This window comes from Bidens hawaiensis, unplaced genomic scaffold (genome assembly GCF_021521415.1).
Source record: "Bidens hawaiensis isolate Kalapana, Puna unplaced genomic scaffold, B.hawaiensis_p1.1 tig00032906_1, whole genome shotgun sequence".
Taxonomy (NCBI): domain Eukaryota; kingdom Viridiplantae; phylum Streptophyta; class Magnoliopsida; order Asterales; family Asteraceae; genus Bidens; species Bidens hawaiensis.
This window is the reverse complement of record NW_027505269.1, coordinates 86,358-112,297: the sequence shown is the minus strand read 5'-3', so window position 1 is coordinate 112,297 and position 25,940 is coordinate 86,358. Positions and strand designations below refer to the sequence as shown.

General features: G+C 36.5%; 1 protein-coding gene across 1 annotated transcript in view; it reads right to left on the bottom strand.

Annotated features, from left to right (window-relative positions):
• Positions 1-3,572: 3,572 nt before the first annotated feature.
• The window catches only part of LOC143612000 (uncharacterized), an 84,714-nt gene continuing 62,346 nt past the window's right edge, over positions 3,573-25,940 (bottom strand). The window contains exons 2-7 of the mRNA XM_077086088.1: positions 12,695-13,174; positions 12,376-12,525; positions 5,831-5,941; positions 4,972-5,016; positions 4,380-4,816; positions 3,573-4,302 (exon numbers count right to left, since the gene is read on the bottom strand). Of these exons, the coding sequence (XP_076942203.1) occupies positions 3,673-4,302; positions 4,380-4,816; positions 4,972-5,016; positions 5,831-5,941; positions 12,376-12,525; positions 12,695-13,174 (1,853 nt within the window). The 3' untranslated portion in view covers positions 3,573-3,672. The remainder of the gene's footprint in view (positions 4,303-4,379; positions 4,817-4,971; positions 5,017-5,830; positions 5,942-12,375; positions 12,526-12,694; positions 13,175-25,940) is intronic.

Sequence of the window (25,940 nt, the reverse complement as noted above, 5' to 3'; positions counted from 1 at the left end):
TAGGCGCGTGTAACAAATTCGTTATGTATTTCATAACGAAAGAATAACAAATTAGCTACACTCGTTAGGCAATTCGTTATGCCCATTCGTTAAGGGAGAATAACAAATGAACAACCATTCGCTATGCCAATTCGTTATAATGGTTCATTCGTTATAAAGGTCCATTCGTCATGAAGTAACAAATAAGTGCACTCGTTAGAATTACCCATTCGTTATATTATCCCTCCTTCGTTAACGAACTGGATAACGAATCAAGATTGAAAGAATGATAGAAAGGTCCCTGGACTTAGAATAAATGGTTTAATTACATAGAAGCCCTTGAACTTTATTAATTGATGAAAGATACCTTAAATGGTTAATGAGTTAACAATAAAACATATTTTTCTAATGGAAATTTTGTTAAGCCCAACCAGGGGCTGCCGCCCCTAGAACCTTGCTGCCAGGGGCGTTGCCCCTAGACCCCCATTCGTTGAGGGTTATTTTTAAACTAGAAACGCGGTTTGGGTAGTGATAGTTAATTGATACGTGCAATTGCTATACAGTTAGTCGCGCACAGCTAAAGAAAGGAATGACCATTAACGGTGAACGTAACAGGTCGCAGGTGAGTTTCTAGCCCCATTTCCTTGTTATGTTTTCAGGGCTATGTGCATACTCAATGTGAATGTTAATACACTTACCTTAAGTGGTAAGTGTATGCTATGATGATTGATGTGATAGTTATCATACTTATGTTATGAATTTAAGCTTGCCGATACGTGAACGATTTTCGGATATTGCACGTATCGCCATGAAAGGTGTCTTATATAAGATGCATGAATGATGTATGAATGCGTAAAAATATATATGAACGTCTATAATAGAATGCATGTATGAAGAAGCATAGGAATGGTTGATTAGATAGAGGAGGAAGGGACCAGACCATAATAATATCTGAGATAGAGAAGAAAGAGACCAGACCCTAAAAATATCTGAGATGGTAAAGATAGTTATGTATGTATTATGAAAGTATGAATGTATGAAAGTATGAAAAACATAAAGAAAGTATGTATGTATGAATGAAAGAAAGATAACAGGCTAAGTATGTAATATGTATCTACGGATACGTATATATAAATATGTGAATGTATTGTATGTTGCCTGATTACCTAGAACTCACTCAGCGTAGCTGACTTTTAGTATGCATGCAGGTGAGTAGGATGAGACAACTGGATTGAAGGAGGACACATGGTAGATGAATAAGAAGCTGGCATCTGAAGACTCAGTAGTTAATGTTGAACTAAAAGACATGTTTTAAGTTGTGTTTTAAAGACAAGTTATGAATTTGTAATGAATGTTGAAGTTTTATTTATTCCGTGAAAGTTTTAATCAACTCTGATATTTAGAACTGTGTTTATGAGTAAATCCAACGCTAAAGTAGGACACCGGGAGCGGGGCCTTACAAACTCACTCAACGTAACTGACTTTTAGTTTGCTCGTAGGTGAGTAGAATGAGACAGTTGGCTTGAAGAGGGACACATGACAGAAGAATAAAGGTGCCTACATCTGAAGACTTAAATTATGATGTTTGAGCTCAAAGACATGTTTTATATTGATTTAATTCTAAGACTTATGTTATGAATGGTTGACCTTATGTTTTGGGTATATCCAATGCTAAAGCAGGGCACCGGGACCAAGGCCTTACATTCTGTTACAAAATTGTTGGCTACGAATTGTTAGCTACGAATTATTAGCTACAAAATTTTCCTTCGTTTTTTTAGCTACAAAATTATGCTATGATATATAACTACATAATTTTGCTACATAATTTTTAGCCACGAAGTTTGCTACCAACTTTCAGCAACAACTTTTGCAAACCAGAATTGGCTATGGTTTTTGCTATGAAATTTAGCTACAAATTTTGATTGATTAGAACTGTCATTCGGTTAGAATGGTCATTTGATTAGAACTGTCATTCGATTAGAACTGTCATTCAATTAGAAATTTCTTTTATTAGATCTATCATTCAATTAGAACTGTCATTCGATTAGAACAGTCATTCTATTAGAAATGTCATTCGATTAGAATGGTCATTCGATTGAAACTGTCATTCAATTAGAATGATCATTCGATTAGAATCAGTCTGTCATTCGATTAGATGATATAGTTAGAGTAGTTAATTGATACTTATAATTATTACACAGTTAGGCGTGCCCAACTGAAGAAGGGTGTTACAATCAATTCCGAAAGAAGCAGGACTTAGGTGAGTTTCTAGCCCCATTTCCTTGTCATGTTTTCGGGGCTATGTGCATACTCGATGTGACTAGTTAATACACTTACCTTATGTGGTAAGTGTATGCCATATATGATATGTATAATAGTTATCGAAGTTATGAATGAATGCTTGTCGGTATGTGAACGATCTTCGGATATTGCACGTATAGCTAAGGAAGGTAAATGTTAGAATATGCAATTGTGTATAAAGTATGTATGAATGAAAAAGCAGGGTATGTATGAAATCGTATGAATGATAGTATGAAATGTATGGTTGTATGGAACATGAAGGATGTACCAGACCCTAATAATATCTGAGATAGAATAAAGGGACCAGACCCTAATAATATCCGAGATAGAAAAGAAAGGGACCAGACACTACTATTATCTAAGATAGAAGAGACTAGACCCTACAAATATCTGAGGTAGAAGGGACCCGACCCTAATAATATCTGAGATGGTAAAGGTAGTTATGTATGTAGTATGAAAGTATGAAAGAATGTATGCATGAATTAATGTATTTATGAATCCATTCGAATGGTTTGAAACTCTATTCGATTGGTTTTCAGAAATTATAATTTTCACTTTATGCACGGATTTTCAGACAAGTATTTTTGCCATTTATGGAAAATCGATTAATCTTACCAAGAAACCGATGAAGACATTGTTGATCTTTAAACACAAACTTCCAAGATTAACCAAACGAACTTCTTGAATAGAAACATTTTCAAGAACACACCTTTTCAAACCCGAATACCTTTGTAACACTTCAACACACTTATTTCAATCTTGTAAACACAACTACAACTAGTGAACCCGAAAACTCACTTTAGCACTTGAAAACAAGTCTTAAACACGCAAACAAGACCAAAATCCAAGGTTGTGACACAAGAACTACAACTTGTATACCGAAAGCTCTGATACCAATTATAGGTCCTAATAACGGATCAAACAACTAATTCTTGAATCTATCTCTAACTACAAGCGAGCGGAAATCACTTGTAGCCGACCGATATCTCAGAACTTGTTGGTGTTTGATTATAACTCGAAATGGAAAGAAAGAAGAAGTAGCGAGAGAGTTGGTGAGAGGATATGGCCAGATTATTTTCAAAGGTTATCTCTAGTATGTACATGCATGCTTCACCTTATATAGGTGAAGGCATGTCATACTAGGCTTTCATTATAATGGCTCAATTGGCTCTCAATACATGGCCTCGGGCCCAAATATATAATTAAACAAACTGACAAGCTAATAAAATACATCATAAATAGATCAAACAAATATAAAAGACTAATATACAAAACGGGACCCTACACACCTTTTCCTTTATTCCAGCACACTCACACATAAACTTGAAAAATCAAATAACTCCAATTATTTAAAAAGGATACGTTGAACTTGTGAAGATATGGCCTCATTTATTAGTCTTCATGGGACTGTAAGCAACTAAGCTCACTTCGTTCACGAAAGTATCCATGGCCATATGTTGAAGAGATGAGATCAGCAAGCAGCGGTAATTGCAGTGTCACGAATGAAGCAATTGGAAGACATGTTAATGCAGCAATTGGGACCAAGATCAACAGGTTATCTTGCCCAGACATAATATATAATGTTGAACCAAAGGCTATCAACATGGTTGTCACCGATAAGAATAGCATGACAAGGCCAAATATTAATCTCTTAGGCAACTTGTAGAGGAAATCTTCATATGAATAACGTGCTGTGAGGATAGATAGAAACATTAGCAAGGAGGTAGTCGATGTGAACAATGAAATTGCATCCGAGACAATAAAAATGATGAAGCTCGGCTTTGTTTTATAGATTGCTTTCCCAGTATCCTGATTGTTTCCACCAGGCACAGTAATGGCCGCAGCAAAAACAATTGTAATAATAAGTGCAGCTGTGATTGTGTATGAATCAGCTGCTTTCTTCATCCACTCTTCGCCTTTTTGTCTCAAATCCTCGTGTTCTTTTCTAAACACCATACTTGGTGTTTCGTTTTCTGCGTTCTTCTGTGTCCTCTCATTGGGTTGCAATAGTTTATTTACTTCCTGTAAGTTGATATATGTTAGGACACATAAATTCAAAGTAATTTTAAATTTTCATGTACAGGGAGCAACATTTTCACCTGAAACCACTGTAACTCTCTTTGCATTTGTAATGCTGCACCGGTAACCATATTGAGTTTCTCTAGAGGTGCTAGTTTTCCAGCCAAGTGCAAAATGTTGTTAAAATCGTGCCATAAAATGAGTTTTTCTCTTAAATCACTGTTATACATTATTTCGGGCACCAAAAATTTGTAGACATTTTCACAACGGTTTATTACCGAGAGTTGTAAAAGTGAATATCTTTTATCTTTAAAGGTCTTAAGTGATTCTGGAAACAATCCTGTGATATGCTCTATAACCTCAGGAATATTGTTTTCCATGGCCAACATAAGCGCTTTTTCATACGTTTCATAACCACGATTTTCTAATTTACCAGCTTCCTCACTTATAAACTTTAGCATGGCAAGACTTGAATTGTGTTCCACCTTTTCCTCGTGAAGGTGCTTGATATGCGGCACTGTAGACAATTAATGGCAACCAAAAATTTAATTGTGAAGTTGCATAAAAGAATCAAGTCATTACCCTTTATAGATCGAAAGTTGCATAAAAGCATAATCTTGTATTTCATTTAAAAATTAATGTAATGGAAGGAGAAATTAGAGTCCTAGTTACCATGTAGAAGAACATCCCAAAATTTGACAATAATCTTCTTAGCGACTACACAAGAAACCAAATTTTGGTATTATATGAATATAAAGAAATAAAATTAAAATAATCTTAAACAAAAAACCAACATTAATGGCAAAAGCAACAAGGCTTACGTTTTCTTTGACCCTATACCGATGACATCTCATTGCCATAGGGTAGATGATAACATGAATAACAGAACGCGGCTTATGTTTTCATTCTTGCCCATCTCACTCTCATGATTAATCTATATGTCCATCTCACTCTCATGATTAATCTAAAATGGATCTTTGATAAGAAGCTTTAGCTTAGAACTCAAATTATGGCGGGCACTTTGTTACCATGTTGGAAATTTTGATCTACCGTTTACTTTTTGGTAAGGTATGACTCATGTAAGTGAGTAATGAAGCAAGAAAACTTAAAACACCATAGCAAATGATTATTTTTTATGGCTCATCTTTGGCTTCTCGGTAATTTAGTGGATAGGTGCTAAGATTCGAGTTCAATTAGGGTAATTTAGTGGGTTGGTGCGCCAACTTTTGCCACCAATGGTGACGAACCTTTATGGTAATGGCATGTCATAAAAGAACCATGACATGACAACATATGTGATATATAGCGACGACTTATGAGTTAGTTTATCACTATATCCGCAAACAAATTACACCAGACATTTTTAATTAAATTTGTTCTAAACCCCGTTTTGACTCGAAAACAAACTGTTCGCTACCTGTTTTAACGGTTACCCAACCCGACCAGACTGTTTTGCTAGGTTTACGATAATATTAAAATATTTGGAATAGGATTTTTATTTTCATTTTATCAGACTTTTGGGGGCACAAACCAATGTAGATGCAGCTCTTCCATTTGACATGATTGACTTTCTTTGTCTCTTGGTTCTCAATATCCGGGAACTTACATGTGTCACCTAAGCTGTAATTATTTGCCGGAACACCTTCAAAATGCAGATAAGATGGTGAAGCAAATACATATTATAATAATTATTTCAAAATTATATTTTAGGTTTAGAGGCTTGAGAAATTATTTTTTTAAACAAAGATATGTCAAAGAAAAGCCAGCATTATACTTCTAAACCAGTTGTTTTTTTGTTTTATTTTTTTATATAGTTGTGGATATGGATAAATTAGTTCTAGACCAATAAATAGGGTTGTAAATGAACCGGACAAACACGAACAAGGCTTTGTTCATGTTCGTTTTTTAAGGAAATATTGCATTCACGAACACTTATAGGAACGAGATTTTATGTTCGTGTTTATTCATCAAGGAAATGAATATGTTCACGAACGGTTCACGGACACAAAAGAACACAAATAAAATTGGTAGAGCCTAGAGATTGAGACCGATATATTCATCTATATGAATAATGAAAGTCTGTAAACAAATCGAAGGAACACGAACAAGGGCATGTACGTTCGTGTTGTTTCATTTAACTTTGAACAAACACAAACACTTAATTGAACAAATATTTATGTTCATGTTCGTTTGTTTAAAATCTAAACGAGCATAACTGAACAAAGATAAACGAACATATATGAACATAAACAAACATAAATGAAAACACTTAAATGAACACGATTTAACAAATATACAACCTTTAAATAGATGACTGATCCAGATAATATTTAATTATTTTCTGTTAATATGTAAATGAACATAAATAAGCAGACAAACATAAAGAACATAAATGAACGTTCATGAACATAAATGAATCAACATAACATGTGTTCATGTTCGCTCGTTTATTTAAACGAACACAATTTTTTTTGTTCATGTTAGTTCATTTATTAAATAAACGAACTTCTCACCGAACGGTTCGGTTCGTTTATGGGCCTGCCCATATATTTTAGTGTTGTTTACACGGTTTAAAAAACGGGATATTGGTTTTTAATACCCCAACTTTCTCCCATTGGTAGATGACATTCCCAACTTTCACTTTGTCTTCCACCACTCCCAACTTTTACCATATTTGTTTTTATCACTCCCCTGTTAACTTAAGACTAACGACGTTAGTGAAGACGCTGACGTGACTTTTTTTATAATATTTTCTTAGTTAACTCAGCTGATGTGTCTTGCCTACATGGAAATTACTTTCTTTCTTATCATCAAACATCAATTAATACACTTATATTAAACAATTTGAGCCTCATCTCTGATCATCTTCATCAACACAACACCAGATACCCCTACCCTGCCACCAATTGATTCAACCCTCACCAGTCCCGGCGTCGCCATCCAACAACCACCGCACCGACCCTGCTCGTGTTCATCTTAATCGTCGCCGCCGCCGCCGCCGCCATGGTCTTCATCACACCTTGTCATCCCAAACACAGCCCTCAACCACCATTCATCTTAATCGAGGCGGCCGCCGCCATGGTCTTCATCACACCTTGTCATCCCAACACAACCCTTAACCACCGTTCACTTCCCTCGCCATCGATTCCACCACCACCGCCACTATAGTTTCCCCAATTCGAGACGCTATTTAAGTTTCAAATCTTGTCTTCTTTAACATCGATTGAGCACCGATTGAACAAGAAAAAAGACGAGTTATACAGTGGTGCTGATGCCCGTTAGGAGTTGTACGATGGTGGCGGTCTGTGTGTATTGAGGGTGGTAGCTTGTTGGCGTGATTGTGGTGGCTGTGTGTATTGAGGGTGGGGGTTTGGTGGGGGAGAAGATGAAGAAGACAAACAGGGGTTGGGGTTGGGGTTGGTGATGGGAATATTATTATTATTATTATTATTATTATTATTAGTTTTTATCATAATTTTATTAGAAAGAGCCACGTCAGCAAGAACAATGCCATGTCAGCAAGAATAATGCCATGTCAGCAAAAAAAACTAACAGAGTTAAGGTCCGTTAAGTTTCGGGAGTGCCAGAAACAAATAGAGTGAAAGTTGGGAGTGGTGGATAAAAAATTGAAAGCTGGGAGTGATATTAACCAACGGAAGAAAGTTGAGAATATTAAAAACCAATATCCCTTAAAAAATAATAAAATAAGAGGAAAATAGCTAGGTGGTGACAACTAGGCAAAGATTCTAACATGGCACTCCATATCATTGGATCAGTTTAACCGGAAAAAATGTAGGTCTGCCATCTCAATGAAGATTAATTAGCTCTTGACGCCATTCTTGCATATACGGAGGAAGAATGATATTACAGAACCGAAAAAAAACTAATAGCAAGAGTAAATGAAATTTTTTTTTATTCAATTCCTTTGTTGTGAATTTTGATATACATGTGCAGCAATAACAAGTACCAACAATAATACAAAATAACATTTTCTGTACTTTAAGTGTTGGCTCAATTGTTTTTGTTCTAAGTGTAAGGCCTAATTCAAGAATGAGGGTTTTATTATATTTGGTAATGTCTTAGCTAGCAAATTAAGTTAGTCTATATAAACTGAGTTATGGTTAGACATTAGAGATAATGAGGTTGATGTAACCGAGTTAGGGTTCATCAAGAGTCAAACCGAGTTAGGGTTTGATAGTTTGTAATCAGTTTTTTGAGTTAAACTTTCTAATTAATATAAACGAGAGTAATTCGCTTAGTTCGTGTTTGATTATCGATCCGGGACTTGAATTGGTATCAAAGCCAAGTTCAAGAAATCAATAATCGAGTTAATTGTGATCGGCGGTGAAGCGGATTAAGCAGTCAGTGATCGGGAGTCTCAAAACAACAACCAAGTTGTGGTTGTGTATTCCGACGGTGTTTCTTTCTCGTCGGGAGTTTTCGGTGGTGACAAACGGATCTTGTGAGTTTTTGTTGCGGCGTGATTTAAACCATTTGATCGATTTGATTTTGTGCTTTAAGAAAAATGTAAAAAGAAAGAAAAGGAGGTTCTTGCATTTAATTGGTCTTTAAGTTTACAAAAGCCAACAACTAATATTATTTGACCTAAATGTTTTCATAACCAGACCGAACACCGAATCGAATGGCCTACCGGTTCACTGGTTCAACCGGTCTAGTCGGTTTGGTTGGACTGGATGAACAACTTTGGTCAAAAAAGGACGGCTCAAGCTGAAAAAATGATTAATAAAAAAAAAATATATAAATTTTTTATATAGAAAACCGGTTGGTTTCGTGGGAGCCGAGCTAACTTTATAGAACCGGACAGGTCGGTGGGCCGAATCCCGGTAAGACCGGTTTGACCGGCCGGTTCGGTCCGGTCCGGTCTCAACAATACCGGTACAGGCATAAATAACTAGAGGTTTGCTTCTTGAATTATTATTTTTTTCTTTCGAATGCAACAGCTAGAAAAAAAAAGAAAAGAAATAAAGAGATCAAGTTAAGCTTATTTTGTATGTGATTCGATTTTTTGAGAGACAGTCATAACCGGGTTTTGCAAGTAAACAAGTGCATTTCTGAAAAGTTGTTAAGGGCCAATTGATTGGTTTGTATTCGAAGTGGAGCATGGGGGTTCAATACCGACATGTGACAAAGAAGATCCGATAATCCAATCCAAAGCGAGTGGGGGGATATCGTTGTAGGTTCCAAAGCTTAACATAACTAATTGCATCACATGGGCGATTGTGGTAGAAGCGATCTTAGATGATCAAGAGTTAGAGTTATGGGAAGTTGTTCAACCGAATGAGGGTGCGATTATTGATGCGAAGAAGAATAAAACAGCAAGAGCGTTTTTGTTTCAATTAATAGAAGGTGATATTCTTCTTTAAATTGCTCAATACAAGAATGCCCGAGAAATATGGACGGCTTTGAAAGCACGATATGTTGGGGTCGAGCGAGTTTAAAAGGCTCGACTGCTAACGTTGAAAATTGAATTTGATAAACTCAAGATGGCGGAAAACAATACTGTTGACGAGTTTGTAGGAAAAATGACATGTATGGTTTCAAAGGCAATGGGTGTAGGTCACGTGCTAGAGCAAGATATATTGGTGAATAAGTTATTGGATGCAGTTCCAGATAAGTATTTCCAACTTGCAGCCTCAATCGAACAAAGTGTTGATATTGATTGTACGAGGTTTGAAGATGCTGTTGGAAGACTTAAGGCGTTTGAAGAGCGTCTACGAGGGAGAGAACCCGCTTCAAATTCACAAGGTTATTTACTTTTCAGTCAGTCGGAAAGTAATTACAAAGGTAAGTCGTATGATCAGTCCGGTAGCCTAGGTAAGGGTTGGCCGAGTTCACAGGGGCGTGGAAGAGGCCGTGAAACCGGAGGTCAAGCCCGAAACTATGAGGACCAAGATGGTTGTCAAAACCGAGGTGGTCAATATCATGGGTCAAGCCAAACGGGTCAAAGAAGAACCAATGATCGTCAAAGTGGAAGAAATGATAGAATGTTAAGGATCAAATGCATTTGATCATTATATATATATATATATGATGGATCTCGCGATAAGTGATATTACAACGAGAAGTGCGAGAAGTGAAGGTGTAGCTCCATTAATCTTTAATTTCACTCTCTTTCTTATGATGTTACCTAAATGTATGTAGGTTAGTTGTATTTATGTCTTAGCTACACACATACAAACCTACCTACACACATATGCATGTGTACCTACACACATTCAAACCTACCTACACACATACAAACGTACCGAGCCACATTCAAACCTACGTACCTATACACATACAAACTTACATACACATACACAAAAATACGTAGTTACACGTACATACGCACCTACACAATAAGAAAGTGAATGGAATTAAGGATTAATGAAGTTAACCATTCACTTCTTACTGTAAAAAACTTCTGAAATGATTAAACACACACACACACACACACACACACACACACACTCATACAAATATATAACATTAGGATCATGTGAGAACCATTTTAAATTGTGAATTCGAGAACCATTTTGGATCACAAAAAAATGTTTTTAAGAAAAATAAAAAAAATTATAAAAAAAAGAGAAAATAAAAAAATTAAAAGAACCAAAAATCATTATTTTCATTCCGGTTTCATAATAAAACTAAAAAATATCGGTTTAGCAAACTTATACATATATGTATAATATGTATATTTTTAATGTTATACATGTTATTCGTTATACACATGTATACAATTAAGATAAATGATAATGCACATATGTGTACATTATGCAAATAGAGATTAAATAAAAATATACATATGTGTATAATTAGTTTTTTTTTATGAAATTGAGATGAAAAATAAAAATTATTGTGTTTTTTTTACTTTTATTTTATAATTTTTTTTGTAATTTTTTAAAGGTTTTTTTTTTGCAAAAAATGGTTATTAAAGTTTTCAATTTTAAAAAGTTCTCTTAGGATCCTCACCATATATATATATATATATATATATATATATATATATATATATATATACACTTTTCCTTGGCACACACACACAATTAACAATAACCTAGACCCATATTTATAAATCTACTAAACTTGCTCTTCAAAACAAGTACTATACTTTCCCTCTAAGACGAAACCTTTCATAATCATATTATAATTCAAATAACTAAAATGAAACATTACAAAATAAACCCTTAACTTAATTAGTAATTCAAGATTAACCTTCGTTTTTTATTTGAGTATGTATATCCAGAGATGCACAAATCTGGTATTAGAAAAAACCGTGTTCGGGTATGGAATCGGGTTCAGGTATGATCGGGTATTAGCAATAATTGGGTCGGGTAATGGCTTGAAAAATCATACCCTGTGTGTCGGGTATGGGTCGGGTATTGAGCCGGGTCTTCAATACCCGGGTATTTGAATACCCTATTTTTGGGTATTGAAAAGTCTCGTTTTATGGGTTTTGAATACCATATTTTTCGGGTATTAAAAAAAACCCATTTTCTACAGTTTTCTTCTGTCAACGGGCATACTACATTTTTTTTTATCATAAATCCATTTTTTTGCATACATACTTCAAAGTTCATTCAAACATATATAAACAATTAATTAAACAATTATACAAAAAACATATATTGTATGTGTTTTCTGTTGTTGTTCTCTAAACAAGTATTTATATCATATATCTGCTTCAAAAAAGATCCGTTGAAAAATGACTATAGATCTATGACAGCCACCCAAAAACATGTGCACAAACACTAATATCCGGGTATGTAAAAAACCCGGTTCGGGTATGCAAAAAACCCAGGTTTCGGGTATAACTTGAACCGGGTTTTGGGTATAGCTTAAACCGGGTTTCGGGTATTATTGGTTTTTGATCGGGTTCGGGTTTCAACATTGAAGGTCATACCCTATCCGTACCCGACAGGTAGGGTCGGGTTCGGGTATTTAAAACCCGGGTTTTAAGAAAACCGGTTTCGGGTTTATTTTTCGGGTCCGGTTCTGGGTTCGGGTTTTTTGTGCACCTCTATGTATATCTGATATAAGAAAATTGAATACAGAGCGACTAAAGAAACATACGAGTATAAACAAATTTTTGGTAGAAGTTGTATCTTTTGGCACTTGGATATGCGTCCGACTTTTGTGCAAAAGAATATAAGATTCTCCCAAAATCAGAGCGATTTTCTCCAGCCAGTTTAGGGTAGTCCTTTAGCAACTCATATGCAACATCTACAAGTAGAGTTTAGAATATCAAAATAAATTTAGTATAATTTTTTAAATTTATTTGAGGCCTGGTTAATTTATGAAAACAAGATAATCGGAGAATATAGTAGTATGCATGCTTGATACGTGTTAACTTAAATCTACTATATATGCTACATATCCAAATAAAGCTCACCAATATACCCGGCACTGATTATAGCATGGAGAGTTGGACGACTATCAAAGGGATTCTGGTGTCCCTCCTTGACGAGGCTAATATGTTCTTTGCACTTTCGAACTAAATAAAGACAAGTGATCCTGTCAGAATAAACAGCAGCATATTTGAGAGGCGATGCACCATAATTGAATAATAAACTTGGGTTTTTCTCCACCAACTTCTGTACCGCCAGGCTGTTGTTTACAGTTACAGCATACTGCAACACAGTAAGGCCGTAACGGTCGACCAGAGTTGGAAGTAACTCTGGATTTATCTGATTGAGGAGATTCTCAAGAATCGGAATATTTTTATGATTTCTAATTGCAAAATGAAGGGCTCTGTGCCCTTCAAGATTGAGTTTAGCGGTCAATGCATCTTTGTCTCGGTTGATAAATTCTTGAGCTTGCTTCCAGTCTCCCATTTGAATTGCTCTGCGTAGCGGGATGTACTTGTTGAATCCTATTCCCATATGAAAATTCATGAAAAAAAATTAGCAAGAATAGTGGATATTGTTGTAACCCTGTGGATGGATTATTATACAAACAAACACATATTATTTATACGTACACCAATAATTATGAAAGGTTATTTCAAAAGCATGAATATTGGTTTTTGTTGTGTACCTTCCTTGTTGGAGTTGCTGCTTGAGGCAGCCATTATAGTGGATTGTTATTAAGAAACTAGGTAATAGACGAGTATGTGTGTCTATGCTTCAGATTGGTTAATGCTTAAATAACGTAAAACAAAAAGTCCAACTTTGGTTATGGCCCTGTGTTCATCCAAGATTCGATTATTATTATTATTATTATTATTATTATTATTATTATTCATTTTTCATTTTTATTATGTTTGTTTTATGTTTTTTTTTTCAAAAACTCAAAAGAGAATTATCATATTAGTTAAGTATTTGTTTTATATTATTGTTGCATGGCTTGAGACGGAATTTTAGAGAATTATATTATTAGTTAGATTTATTAATATTTGTTGGAGTTCGTTAGTAGTGGTCCTAGGGTTTGTTAGTGTGACATGTGTATTAGTATCCTATAAATCAGGAAATCGTCTTGTAATTCTTTTAAGTGCGTTCAATGGGCAGCTACACCGCGGCAACCCTTGTGGTTTTGCTAAGCGAGTTGAGTTGTTTCGCTGGGTACATCAGCGTTCCAAAAATTGATCTACGTTAAGTTAAGTCTATGTCGTGGAAAAATTGTTGTAACTTTGCTTTTAATAGGTGTGTTGTTTCGGGCCTTATCTTGTTAGTTATGCTGTTTTAATGAGAATTGTTCTAAAAAAAGATCAATGTTTCAAAAACTGCTGCCATGTCGGTGTCTCGTTTTTGCCCAACCGACAGCCCAAACAACTCTTTATTGTGGGCCTGATTTTTAATTATTCCCATCCCAAAGGCAACAAGTTCAACTATTTTCTTTAACGTGAATATTAGTAATCTTCTTTTATTTCATTTGATTGTGAGCTAGTAATGAATTTCAATATATATTAATTACCAAGCATATAGCATTTTTTTAAGTGAACTACTTTTTCCTAGTTATGTATGATACATGAACTCAAGGTCTTCCACTCTTCTCTTCTTAAACTTAGGTGTATAAAGACTGTCTTTATCAATGAACCACCACCTCATTAATGCCAAGTTATAGCATCACAGTTTGTTTTTGTGCTTGGATTATTTATTTTATTGTACCATGTACAACTATTAAAGCTTTTCTTTTATGCCATGTAATCTTGAATATTAATGTGTCCACTTCTCAAGCAATCTTGCCAACCATTACCTTTATCCCTTGCGTCTTGATCCGGTATTATGATTCTTCTTTCTTTTAGAGTTTCATTTGTGTGTTCCCAATTGAGTGCTCTAGAGTTTCATTTAAGATTCTCAATGTCACCTCAGTTTTTTCTTCGCGTTTCAACCCCGTCATTTAATTTATGTTCTACTACACGCACCATCATTCTTTATTTTCTATTTTTCTTTTTATTTAATACAACTTATAATACTTATAAAATAAAATAAAAACATAAACTAAATAATAGAAACAATTACACACATATATATATATATATAAATCATAAACTAAAACTATTAGTAAATTAAAGAGTAAAAAAACACCTACATTGTTTAAACGATTACATTGCACCAAAAACAAAAAATAAGAAATGTAAATAAAAAAAATACTATATAGTTAGTCCATATTTTTTGTTTTGGCAATTTTTCAATTCGTCAACACCACATCGAGATTGGTTCAGGAAAGACGATCGATATTTAATGTGATACCGAAAATTTTCCGCTTGGCCTCTTCTTCATTAAGTTTTTCCTTTCAACGAATATTTTCTCATTCGATCATGACCACCTCGTTGCTTAGATTTTCCTTCAACCACATATTCTCGCTTTGCAAATATTTGAAATTTGCAAATTCTCCCCTTAATACTTCCAATTTGCGAGCCTCAAACTTTTTAGGATCCCGCACTTTCTTTGTTCCTTCCCATGTAGCATTCCGGTTACATTGGATCTTCATCCTCCATATAATACAAATTATAGTTGATGTTACGATGGGAATCCAAACCATCTGTGCTAAAGTCTCTGCTTTTAGACGTGTTAGTCCTCTTCACCGACTACACCTCATTTGGTGATATGTGAAATAATATATATATTAATATATAAAAAGTTTACAAAATGGGGTTTTAAATGTGAAATACCAAACCACGCTTCACACAACAGCCAACAAATGTGTCGATCGTGTAGTAGCATAGTCTAGCAAGTTCGGATATCGAATCCGTGGACACTATTCTGGCTCTCGGTACTCAACCTTTATCGAGTCTTGGCTAAATATGACTTTTGATGTTTTTCTAAAATAACTAACTCACGACACAAAATCATGCAAGCAAGACACATGGAAATTATATCAACAACACATGAACAAATCAGTAAATAAACACAGAATAAACCAGAAGATCAAGCTTTTAAATAGCAAGCGGTCACACAGTTACGTTAATAACCCAAAACAAGTCAAACAACTTCAATATTCATCCTTGCCCAGTTAGTGCAACAAGTTTAGCTATTCATATTCAAGAACGAGAAACAGATAAAATATATATTACGATTCATCGAAAAAAAGAGATTAATTCAGCTTTAAGCTCGTTAACTTTAACTAATTGACATGTGTGTCTCATGAGATAAATTAATTGTTGTATATATTAGCATGCTTATCTTTTTCTTCCCGTAGATACTTTTCTTGACCAGATTCCTTGCGTGCTTGCCTCTTCTGGCCTACGTTTTATTCTTTTCCTTTATATTGAACGACTCTTCAAGAATACGTATCACGGCCCACATGATTCAGATCTAAGCCTACTTAATTTACTTTTCATTCTGCTAATATTTAAATCAATTAGTCAACGAATTAAATAACATAATTAACCCGCACAATTTGTTGACTTAAAAAAGAAGAATAATCCATTTTAATCATCACTATTTTTCTAAATTGTTATAATTGTTTAATCGGTTTATTCAGTTTTTTTTCTCATGTACTCTTAAAACCCTTAAAACTTTTTATATGAACCATGAATGTAATTTAAATATAAAATAAATTCAAAGCTATTCAAAAGTGTAGGGAAAAAATATAAAAAAATATATATAATTTAAAACACATGAATCTGTACCGGAAACCACTTAATACAAACCCGATCAATTTCCCAAGCACTAGGGTAGGGAAATATATGCTTCTGTTTGGCAATATATCACTCATTAGCCAACTTTTAAACATCAACATCATTACTACCACCCTTTCGATTGTTGAGAGGTTGACATAAAAACAGTTAAACCACGATAATTTTCTACTAAGCTCCCTTCATTTTCCGTGCAATGAATAAAATTTACGGTATGTTGGTCTTGCAGAATTTAATGAAAATTTATTGTGATAATCTTCTACTGATCTCGTTCCACTTTTTCCATGCAATGAATAACTTTTACTTTTTATATTCATTGTTCCTGGCATCCTATAATTTGGCTAAAAATTATTAAATAAATAGATTCTCACTATGCGCATTGCGTTGAGGTAATTGGTAAACTTCAAGCGTTGATAGAGCCCGAATGTTATGTCAATTAGTTGATGTAAATTCAGTTAGTATTGTTTACGTTCTTTACGTTATATACAACATTGGTAAAACCTTAGCGTCCAAAAAAAAATATTCGTCAAATTAACATATAAAAAAATAATTTATTAAAACGACATGTGCTTGGTCGGTCAACCCGGGCGGTGATAAAACCTAAGCATTGTCGGGCCCAGACATTGAGGTGGTAACTGGAAACGAATTTGGTCGGGTTCGGCTACGTTTGTTACTGTTTGGAGCTAAAAAAAGCAAAAAATTATAAAAGTTGAGTGGACCAATGGGGTGGTGTCGCCCGGTAAACTCAGGCGTTTGTAAAATCAAGTGTAGTTGGTCCCGTGCGTTGAGACATTGAATCTAAGCAAATTCGTCGGTTTTTGTCACGTTCTTTATAATTTCGAAATTAAAACAAACAAAAGAAAAAAACAAAATTGTCATTCGGTTAGCTTCCATTACATTTGTTACGATGCCAAAATGGTAAAAAAAATATAATGGACAAGTAAGGTGTCGCCAAGTGGCTCAATGGCGAATTAGCGGCACCAAACTTGACATTTAAATATAGGGTAAAGCTAAAATACAAAGGGAGACAAAAATGAGAAGTGTGAGAAGGATATGTAACCACACAAAAAACCTCTTAAAATATATTCAAAATAATAATAATAATAACCCAAAATATAAATAAAAAACGAAAAAAATTAAAAAACTAAAATGTTTCTGCGATCATTCCCGTTAAAAAAAATACAAAAGAATACAAAAAAAAATTGACGAAAAGACACAATACCGAGATCAAAGACACAATGAAGAAAATGAACAAAAGACACAATTGTAACTAAAAAAAACACAATAGATTGCAAAATATAACACAATGCCGAACAAAATATAACACAATGTTGAGTAATATAAAATAATATAAAGAAAAAAAAAGAAACAATGTTAAGTAAAAAAAAGAACAATGTCTTTTGTTCATTTTCGTCATTCTGTCTTTGATCTCGGTATTGTGTCTTTTTGTCAATTTTTTTTGTATTTTTTGTATTCTTTTATATTTTTTTTGAACGGGATTGATCGCGGAAACATTATAGTTTTTCACTAACCATTGTTTTATTTTTTGTTTTTTTATTTTTATTTTTTTTATGAGAACGATAAAGACGGTGGAACTTTTTGTATTTTTACTTTTTTCGTTTTTTATTAAATTTTCAGTTATGATTTATTTATTTATTTTTATAAATTTTTTTAGGGGTTTTTTTGTGTGGTTACAAATTCTTCTCACCCTTCTCATTTTTGTTTCCCTTTGTAGAATAACTTGATCCTTTAAATATACTCGAGGGGTGTAGGTAACGGTAAAGATAGGTGGTACACATTTCGTTTGGTATCTTGAAATGTAGGAACCCTATATAGTAAGTTACTAGAGTTGGTTGATCTGCTTAAAAGACATAGCGTTCTATTAACATGTCTTCTGGAGACTAGATGGAAAGGGCATAGAAGGGGTGAGTGTAATGGGTTTAATTATGGTACTTGGGGTCTAACAAGACTAACAACGGGATAGGGTTTTTAGTGGCTAAGGAACTACATACTAGTGTGGTGGAGATGATCAGACATAGTGATAGGATTATGGTGTTAATATTAGTATTAGGAGAGGAAGTGGTGACAACAGTTTCCACTTACGCACCAAATGTTGGACTAGGGGATCAACAAAAAAGATAATTTTGGGATTGCTTAGACGCAGTTGTGGGGGCCATACATAGGGAAGTGGAATTTATATATGAGGTGATTTTAATGGACATATTGGTAAGAATAATGATGGTTATCAAGCCGTGCATGGGTGTTTCATTTTTGGCGATACGAACGAAACCAGAATAGATCTTATGAACATTAGGGTGGCTCACGAACTAGGTATGATAAACTTCTTTTGGAAAAGGGAATCACATTTGATCACTTTTACCGATGGGAGAAACAACACCCGGATCGACTATCAATTGATGAGGTAAGGGGGCAGATCAGGGGGAGGGACTATAGGGTTTAACATTGATTGCTGGTAGCAGAAATAGGTTTCGAAAATAAACTAACTGCGTGGGAGAGAAAATGTACACCTAGGATTCGATGGGGAAATTTGAAGGATGATAAGCTTCCACTGTTTAGGGATAAGCTTATCTCGTTGACCTTGGCTCGACTTGATGGGGACTCAAGTCTGTTGTGGGAAGCTATGGTGAGAAAGATTACCCAAGAAGTGAAAGAGTCTCTCGGGGTTATAACAAGATAAACACAAGATGGCATAATAAGTCTTGGTGGTGGAATGAGGTTGAAAAAGATAAGATAAGGGATAAATAAGGAAGCTTTAGGGAGCTTTTGAGGTACACGAATGACAAAGAGCACGTGGGATTGAGGAGACATACAAAAGGCCAAAATATAGGGGAAGAAGGTAATATTATAAGCCAAGAACATGGCCTATAAACTGATGTATGAACGTCTAGAAACAAATAATTGGGAGCATGATATGTTTAAGATTTTCAAAGCCAGGGAGCGTAGAAGGCAAGTCTAGGGGCTATGAAGTTTATAAAGGGCATGGATGGGCTGGAACTGGTTAAAGAGAAGGACATCAAGTTAATATGCAAACCTACTTTCACAACTTTTTCAACAATGAGAGGTATTACCAAAAAGAAAATAGCAACACAATCCTACAACGACAATAACGGAACAATTGCTACTGTCGACGTATCACGCAGGAAGAGGTGAACTGTTAGGCCCATTTCATTATTAGTCTTTCGTATTTGTATTTTGTATTTTGTTTATGTTGTGTTAGCTTTTTGTAACATCACGGGAATTTTGGGCTAAAAATGACAACTCTTCAAAGTTAAGGGACTAATCCTGCCAAATTCTAACTCCAAAGTTAAAAAAAATGAAAAATCTATTTTCTCTGACCTATCGCGCTACGCGATGGGGACAAAGGACAAGCCATCGCGTATCGCGATGGGGCTTGGTCAAACCTTCTGGAAGGGTCAACAGCGATACGCGATCGCTGGGTGGATCTACGTCATCGCGTATCACGATAACGTGTCCCGACACCTCTGGCACAAGACTGCCACGTGTCCACACGTGGCACACCTCTCGCCACGTGTCCCGACACGTGGCAACACGTGGCACATCATCCGCCACGTGTTAACACATGGCACACCGTCTGCCACGTAGCAACACGTGGCAGACCTACGTGGTGACAATGCAGAGCTACATCGCGCTACGCGATGGGTGAAAAGGAGCCTATCGCGTATCGCGATAGGATCCAAGATTTTGCCTATAAATAGCAGGTCCGGGGTCTTCACAATTCACACCAAAATCTGCTTACATCTCTAAACATCTCTCTACACCTCGAAATTCGTGCCAACAATCCGCCTCGAAAACCGTGCCCCGATTCCTCGATAAACGTGCCATACCTCGATACTAGTACCACTCCCCGACGACATTCTGAGCAAGAAGGTGGTGACGTTTTTACAACCCGGCGACCACCTTGAAGTGTGTGCCGAGAAGATTTGGTGCCTCGATTTGCGTGCCAAAGTGAAGTGGCGATCAAGACGAGTGTTGAAAAGGCTAAGCGGCGTAGAAGTGCTGCTCGAGTATCTACGAATTATTAAGCCAAGGAAAGGTAAGGGTTACTACCCGACTAAAATAATAATAAAATATTATAAAGGCTTAATGCCCTAAGTCGGATTTATGCTCGATGTTTATAAAAAGAGATTATATAACAAAGAAAAGAAAATAAAGAAAGTGTATATATATATGTGTGTGTGTGTGTGTGTGTGTGAAATATATATGATTCTTTATTATAATTATTATATAAGTAATAAAGATATTCTTATATGATAAAAAAAAAGAATACGTTTCTTAGAAAAGAAGAAACGTCGGTTTTTTATAATAAACTAAAGGTTTATAAATATTGCTTTTAAAACTAAAGGTTTTAAAGTAAAAGAAATGAACTAAATGTTCATCGAGGTAATAAGACTAAAGGTCTTAAGCCGGATTGTATATCCGACTAATAAAAGTTATACTCGTACTATAGGTACGAGATAGCAAGAAAGATTACGCAAGGACGGTGTTGGAAACCGATCCCGATCAAAGGTGAATACGCCCCACTTTTACAAACTTGTTTTCAAATAAATAAACGTGTTATGTGTAAAACTTTACATGAGACTAAGTGTCTCTAAAAACATTATGAATAAGAGTAAAAGCCTAGCCCTCAGGCTGTAGTATACGTTTGTCTGGATCCTTAAATATGTGGTAAAATGCGGTGGGCACATCGCACCACGCCTGGTCACGACCTCCAGCCACGATGGGCCGAACCAAAGTATGTTCGAGTGAGAATGACCTTGTGTATATTTATGGTACCTAAGTACGTTGGGACGCTGCGGTGTCTTGCTAGGGTGACCCAGGTAGAGGCTCGAATTTATAATGATATTGTTTTAACTTTGTTATTTCTAAGCCAAGATGGGCCGAGGCACGCGTAACCCTCGAGGGGTAACAAAGTAAAAGGAAATGTTTTTCGCGTCAGCATATTCACCAGCATTCGTTGCTGACGTATTTTTATAACTTTTTGTAGGTAACCAAGATTAGAGCTAAGGGAAGAAGGCTCAAGAATCCGATGGCTCGGATAAATTTTGTTAAATGTTAATATAACTAAAATGGTGGTTTTGTAAACTTAAAACAAGTAAACACAAATGGAACTTGTTTCCATCTTTTGTAATGTAAATATTTTATAACTTTAATCCTTATATTTTATAAGTCTTCCGCTAATTAACCGTAACTCTGATTTATTTACAAATGTGGTACCAACTATCGAGTCACATGCCTAGGCCTAGTATGGGGGTGTGACAAGGTTGGTATTAGAGCCATCGATCTTAGCGAATTGGGTATCATAAAACAATACCCAAGCTTCGATCCAAGCATAGGAAAATAATTTATTTGTTTATTTGAATAGGGATAAGATTGGCTGGTAACTTTTCTTTCCCTCTTTATATTCTAAACCACCCATTAAAGATGTCGAATGATAAGTTAATGGAGTATTATGATCGTGAAGCAAGAAGAGCAAGAAAATACTACAAGTTCCCAAAATACGTCATGGATGAAGATTACTTTGAGTCCTTCTTTAGCCGAGACCAATACATTGAACGTCCCAAACCGGTGTACTTCCCCGGAACTGAACAATGCCCAATCAAACTACCCGATAGTCCGCCACCACCAAGAATCGAACCCTCAAGACACTCGAGCTATCATCCACCCTCAATGCCTATGTATCAACCAGCATACCCCTCGGAAATTCCCACCTACCAACCACCACAAGTACCACAATACTACCCAACCGGATATTTTCTAAATGCACACCCATCCTATACCTTCCTTTCAAACCGACCCATAAAGGAAGAACCAAAATCCCCATCCTCCGATTGGATGCAGTGCCACTCTGACCAGAGAAGGTGGCATACTGGAAGCTCTACCGCTCATGAAGTCAACTCACAACCAAACAATGGCGAAGGATCATCCCGTAAACCAAGAATGAGGGTGGCGATGCCTTACGAGAGTTTCAAGATGCCTGCGATAATCAACGAACCCGCTTAGTATATGAAAGAGGAGGAAGAGCCTATGGAGGAAGAAGAGGAGGATCCCGAAGAGGAGGATCCTATGGTAGAAACCGAACCGGAAGAAGAGCATCCTGACAACCCTAATGAGATATCAACATCCATTGATGGATCACTCACTTCCAACAATCCAAGTTACGGTTCTGTCGATCCGTATGTGCAGTATCTTGAGCAGTTAAGGAACCAAGCTTCATCAAGCTTCCCGCCATTTCAAGGAAGGATTCCTTCAATTCAAGAACAAGTTGATGAGATTCGTGAGCAAAATCAAGCCGCCAAGACATACCTCTACCTTGCAGCTGATCAGACTTACGTCCCGTATCCTGAACCAAGAAACCACTTCGAGATGGTGACGCTGGGTTGTTGGTACATGTTTGTCAGTAGTTCATAGTCTAGCATTTGTAATCGAGTCTGTAATGTAATTATGTTTTGATTATGTTTAGTTTGTAACACGCGAAGTTGTCAACAAGTTCGCTATGGCGAACTTGTTGAATCAGCGAAGTTATTGACAACTTCGCCAATGGCGAAGTTGTCGTGTATATAAACTGTTTCAGCGAAACAGTTTAGGGTTGATTTGTTTTAGGTTTCGTTTCAGTGTTTTCACTAAGAGTGTTACGTGATATTCTCTGTAATAGTGACCTTGTGTCACGTGTTTGCTATCAATATAACGTGGTTGGTTTATTGCTCGTGTGTTCGATCTCTACACTCTCTACACTCGTATCTACCTGCGCAGGGATTCCGCACCTGCGTTGTTAGCGACATCCCGTGTACGATCCGTCCAGGAACCTACAATTGGTATCAGAGCAATCGGCTCGATTGTGAGGTTCGGGATTTCACGCGGGTGTAGAAATCGTCTCGTTTGACCTATTCGCGGGACGTGTTTTTGTTGGGATTGAGTTTTGCTAGTGCTTGACAGTCATTTTCAAGCCATTGCATTGATCGGAAGCTGCTGGATTGACGAAATCAGATCTGAACAAACTTCCCTGTTCATCGGGCGAAGTTACCGTTCTTCGGGCGAAGTTACCATTCTTCAGGCGAAGTTGCCGTCGCTGGAATTAGGGTTTTGGCGAAGATATAAGGATTAGCGAAGTTAACCACAACTTCGCTTACCTCATAAGTTCGCCTTAGCGAAGTTATCCGCAACTTCGCTTTTCACCCAAGTTCGCTTATCTCATAAGTTCGCCAGACCTAAGCGAAGTTATTTTTTTAACTTCGCCAATTCAAGCGAATTTAAGAATCAGCGAAGTTCTCTTTTCAGCGAAGTTAATTTTCAAGCGAAGTTATTCTTAACTTCGCCTACTGAGCTGTTTTAATATTTTTTTTTAAGTGTTTCAGGTTTTTCAGGTTTTAGCGAGGATGTCGTCAATCAACATCTCCGATTTGGTCAAGATGGAAGTAGAGGCGGGGTCAGCCACTAAGGCCCCGAGGTTGATGAAAGGAACAGACTTCGTGGCATGGAAGGACAGATTCATCCAATACATTAAATATCAGGATGCCAAAATGTGGGTGTGCATCCAGGATGGATATATCCCTCCAACCATGCAATACGAAGGCCGTGACGTGGTTAAGAAGTACAGTAAGATGGAGGACGAAGAAAAGAAAATGTATGAGGCCGAGAGCAAGGCCCATGCAGCTATAACAATGGCACTTCCTCAAGAGGTTCTCCATACGTTCCGAAAGTACACTTCCGCGAGAGAGCTTTGGGATGCTCTTGAAAACAGATTCGAAGGGAACGTGGGTATCCGCGCCTCAAAGATTAAACTCTTAAAGCCCAGTTCTCCGTCTTCAAATTTTTGAAGAACGAATCTCTGGATGATATCATCACCAGATACTATCATCTAATGACAGAGCTTAGCAATTATTCGATTGCCTACCGAGAAGAAGAGATTGTTGAAAAGCTTCTCGATGCTCTCCCACCGAAGTGGGAAATGTACACCGTTCTTATGAGGGAAGACAGAGACTTTCCAAACTATGATTTGGAAACAGCAGTAAACAAGCTCAGAACTTATGAGCTTAATATGGTTCGAAAGGAAACACCAACAGATCAGATACAAGACCCTGGTATGTATGGTGCAAAGGTTAACTCAGGCTCAAGTTCGAGGCCTGAATCTGCTGCTTATTACTCAAAAGGGGAGTCAGGTCCTGACTCTCCTCATGAAGGAAACGTTTCTGTGAACATGAATGGTGATGTATGTTTCGTAGCTGGAGGATCAAGTACTTCAAAGCCTCAAGCATCCTCAAGTGGTTTTTCTGCAAATGCATCAAGCAATAATTATTCCAAGATGCCTATGAGTGTAAAATCTGCTGAAGAGCAGTTTGCAGTCTATGCATCATTTATTGCTTCCTACGAAAACTACATCCAGGGGAAGATTGTGGACCCTGCTGTACTGGATGAGGACTACGACCAGATCGATGCTGATGATCTGGAGGAGATGGATTTGCAATGGCAAATGGCAATGATTGTGAGGCGTGTGAAACGGTTTATGAACAAAACTGGGAGAAAGTTTGTTGGTGGTAGGCCCGGGTTCGACAAATCCAAGGTAAGGTGCTATAATTGTCAACAGTACGGGCACTTTGCCAAGGAATGCAGAAATGAGAGGGTTGAACGAGGACAAGGTCGGCCTACACAACACTCTGGAGTTAACAGAGAGATTAACGCCATGTTGACCAGAGAAGCAGGTGAGTATAACTGGAACCTGCATTCAAGTGGTTCTGGTGAGCAAGCGAACATGGCTGAGGCTGAAGTTAAAGAATGTGAGAAGGTTAATGAAAATGAGAAAGCTACTGAAGAAGAAACAGCTTTCATGGCAGATGACAAGGATAATCGCTCCGAGGTAAGTACTAAGAATATTTGTACTAGTTGTGAGAATTTGTCTGAGCAACTTAAAACGATAACTGATCAGTATGTCCGTTTAGATGCTGACTTTAAAACTATTAAAGAAGATCACCATTTTACGAAAGCAAGAGAAACAAGCTATAAAATTAAAATAAAAGCATGTGAAAAAGATATTCAAAGCTTAAAAATTAAACTTGCTGAGAAAATTGAAATAATTGATCTCAGTTATGAAGTTTTAGAGGAAAAAACAAAATTGATTGCTGATCGAGATAAACAGATTGCTGACCACCAGGTGAAGGTGGTGGAACTGAACCGCAAACTTGAGCAGTTCAGGAATTCCTCAGCCATCCTTGATCACCTCGTGAGTGATCCAGGTACCTCTGCAAAGAGGGGAGGAATCGGATATCACGAAGTTCCACCACCCTTTAACCACAACTATACTTTTAATCCGAGTGTTCAGAAATCTGTTGATTTCGAAGTTCCTCAGACAACTCCAATCAAGATTACAAGGGTTGAACCAAGTGTTAGCTGTGGCGAAACTAGTTCGCCTGTTTCTAGCGTGAATATTTCTGTTTCGAGTCCAGTCTCATCGGATTCGGATAAGTTGTCTGAATCTGGTCAGACAAAAGATAAGGTAGGGTTACCCACCGATGGAGATAAAAAT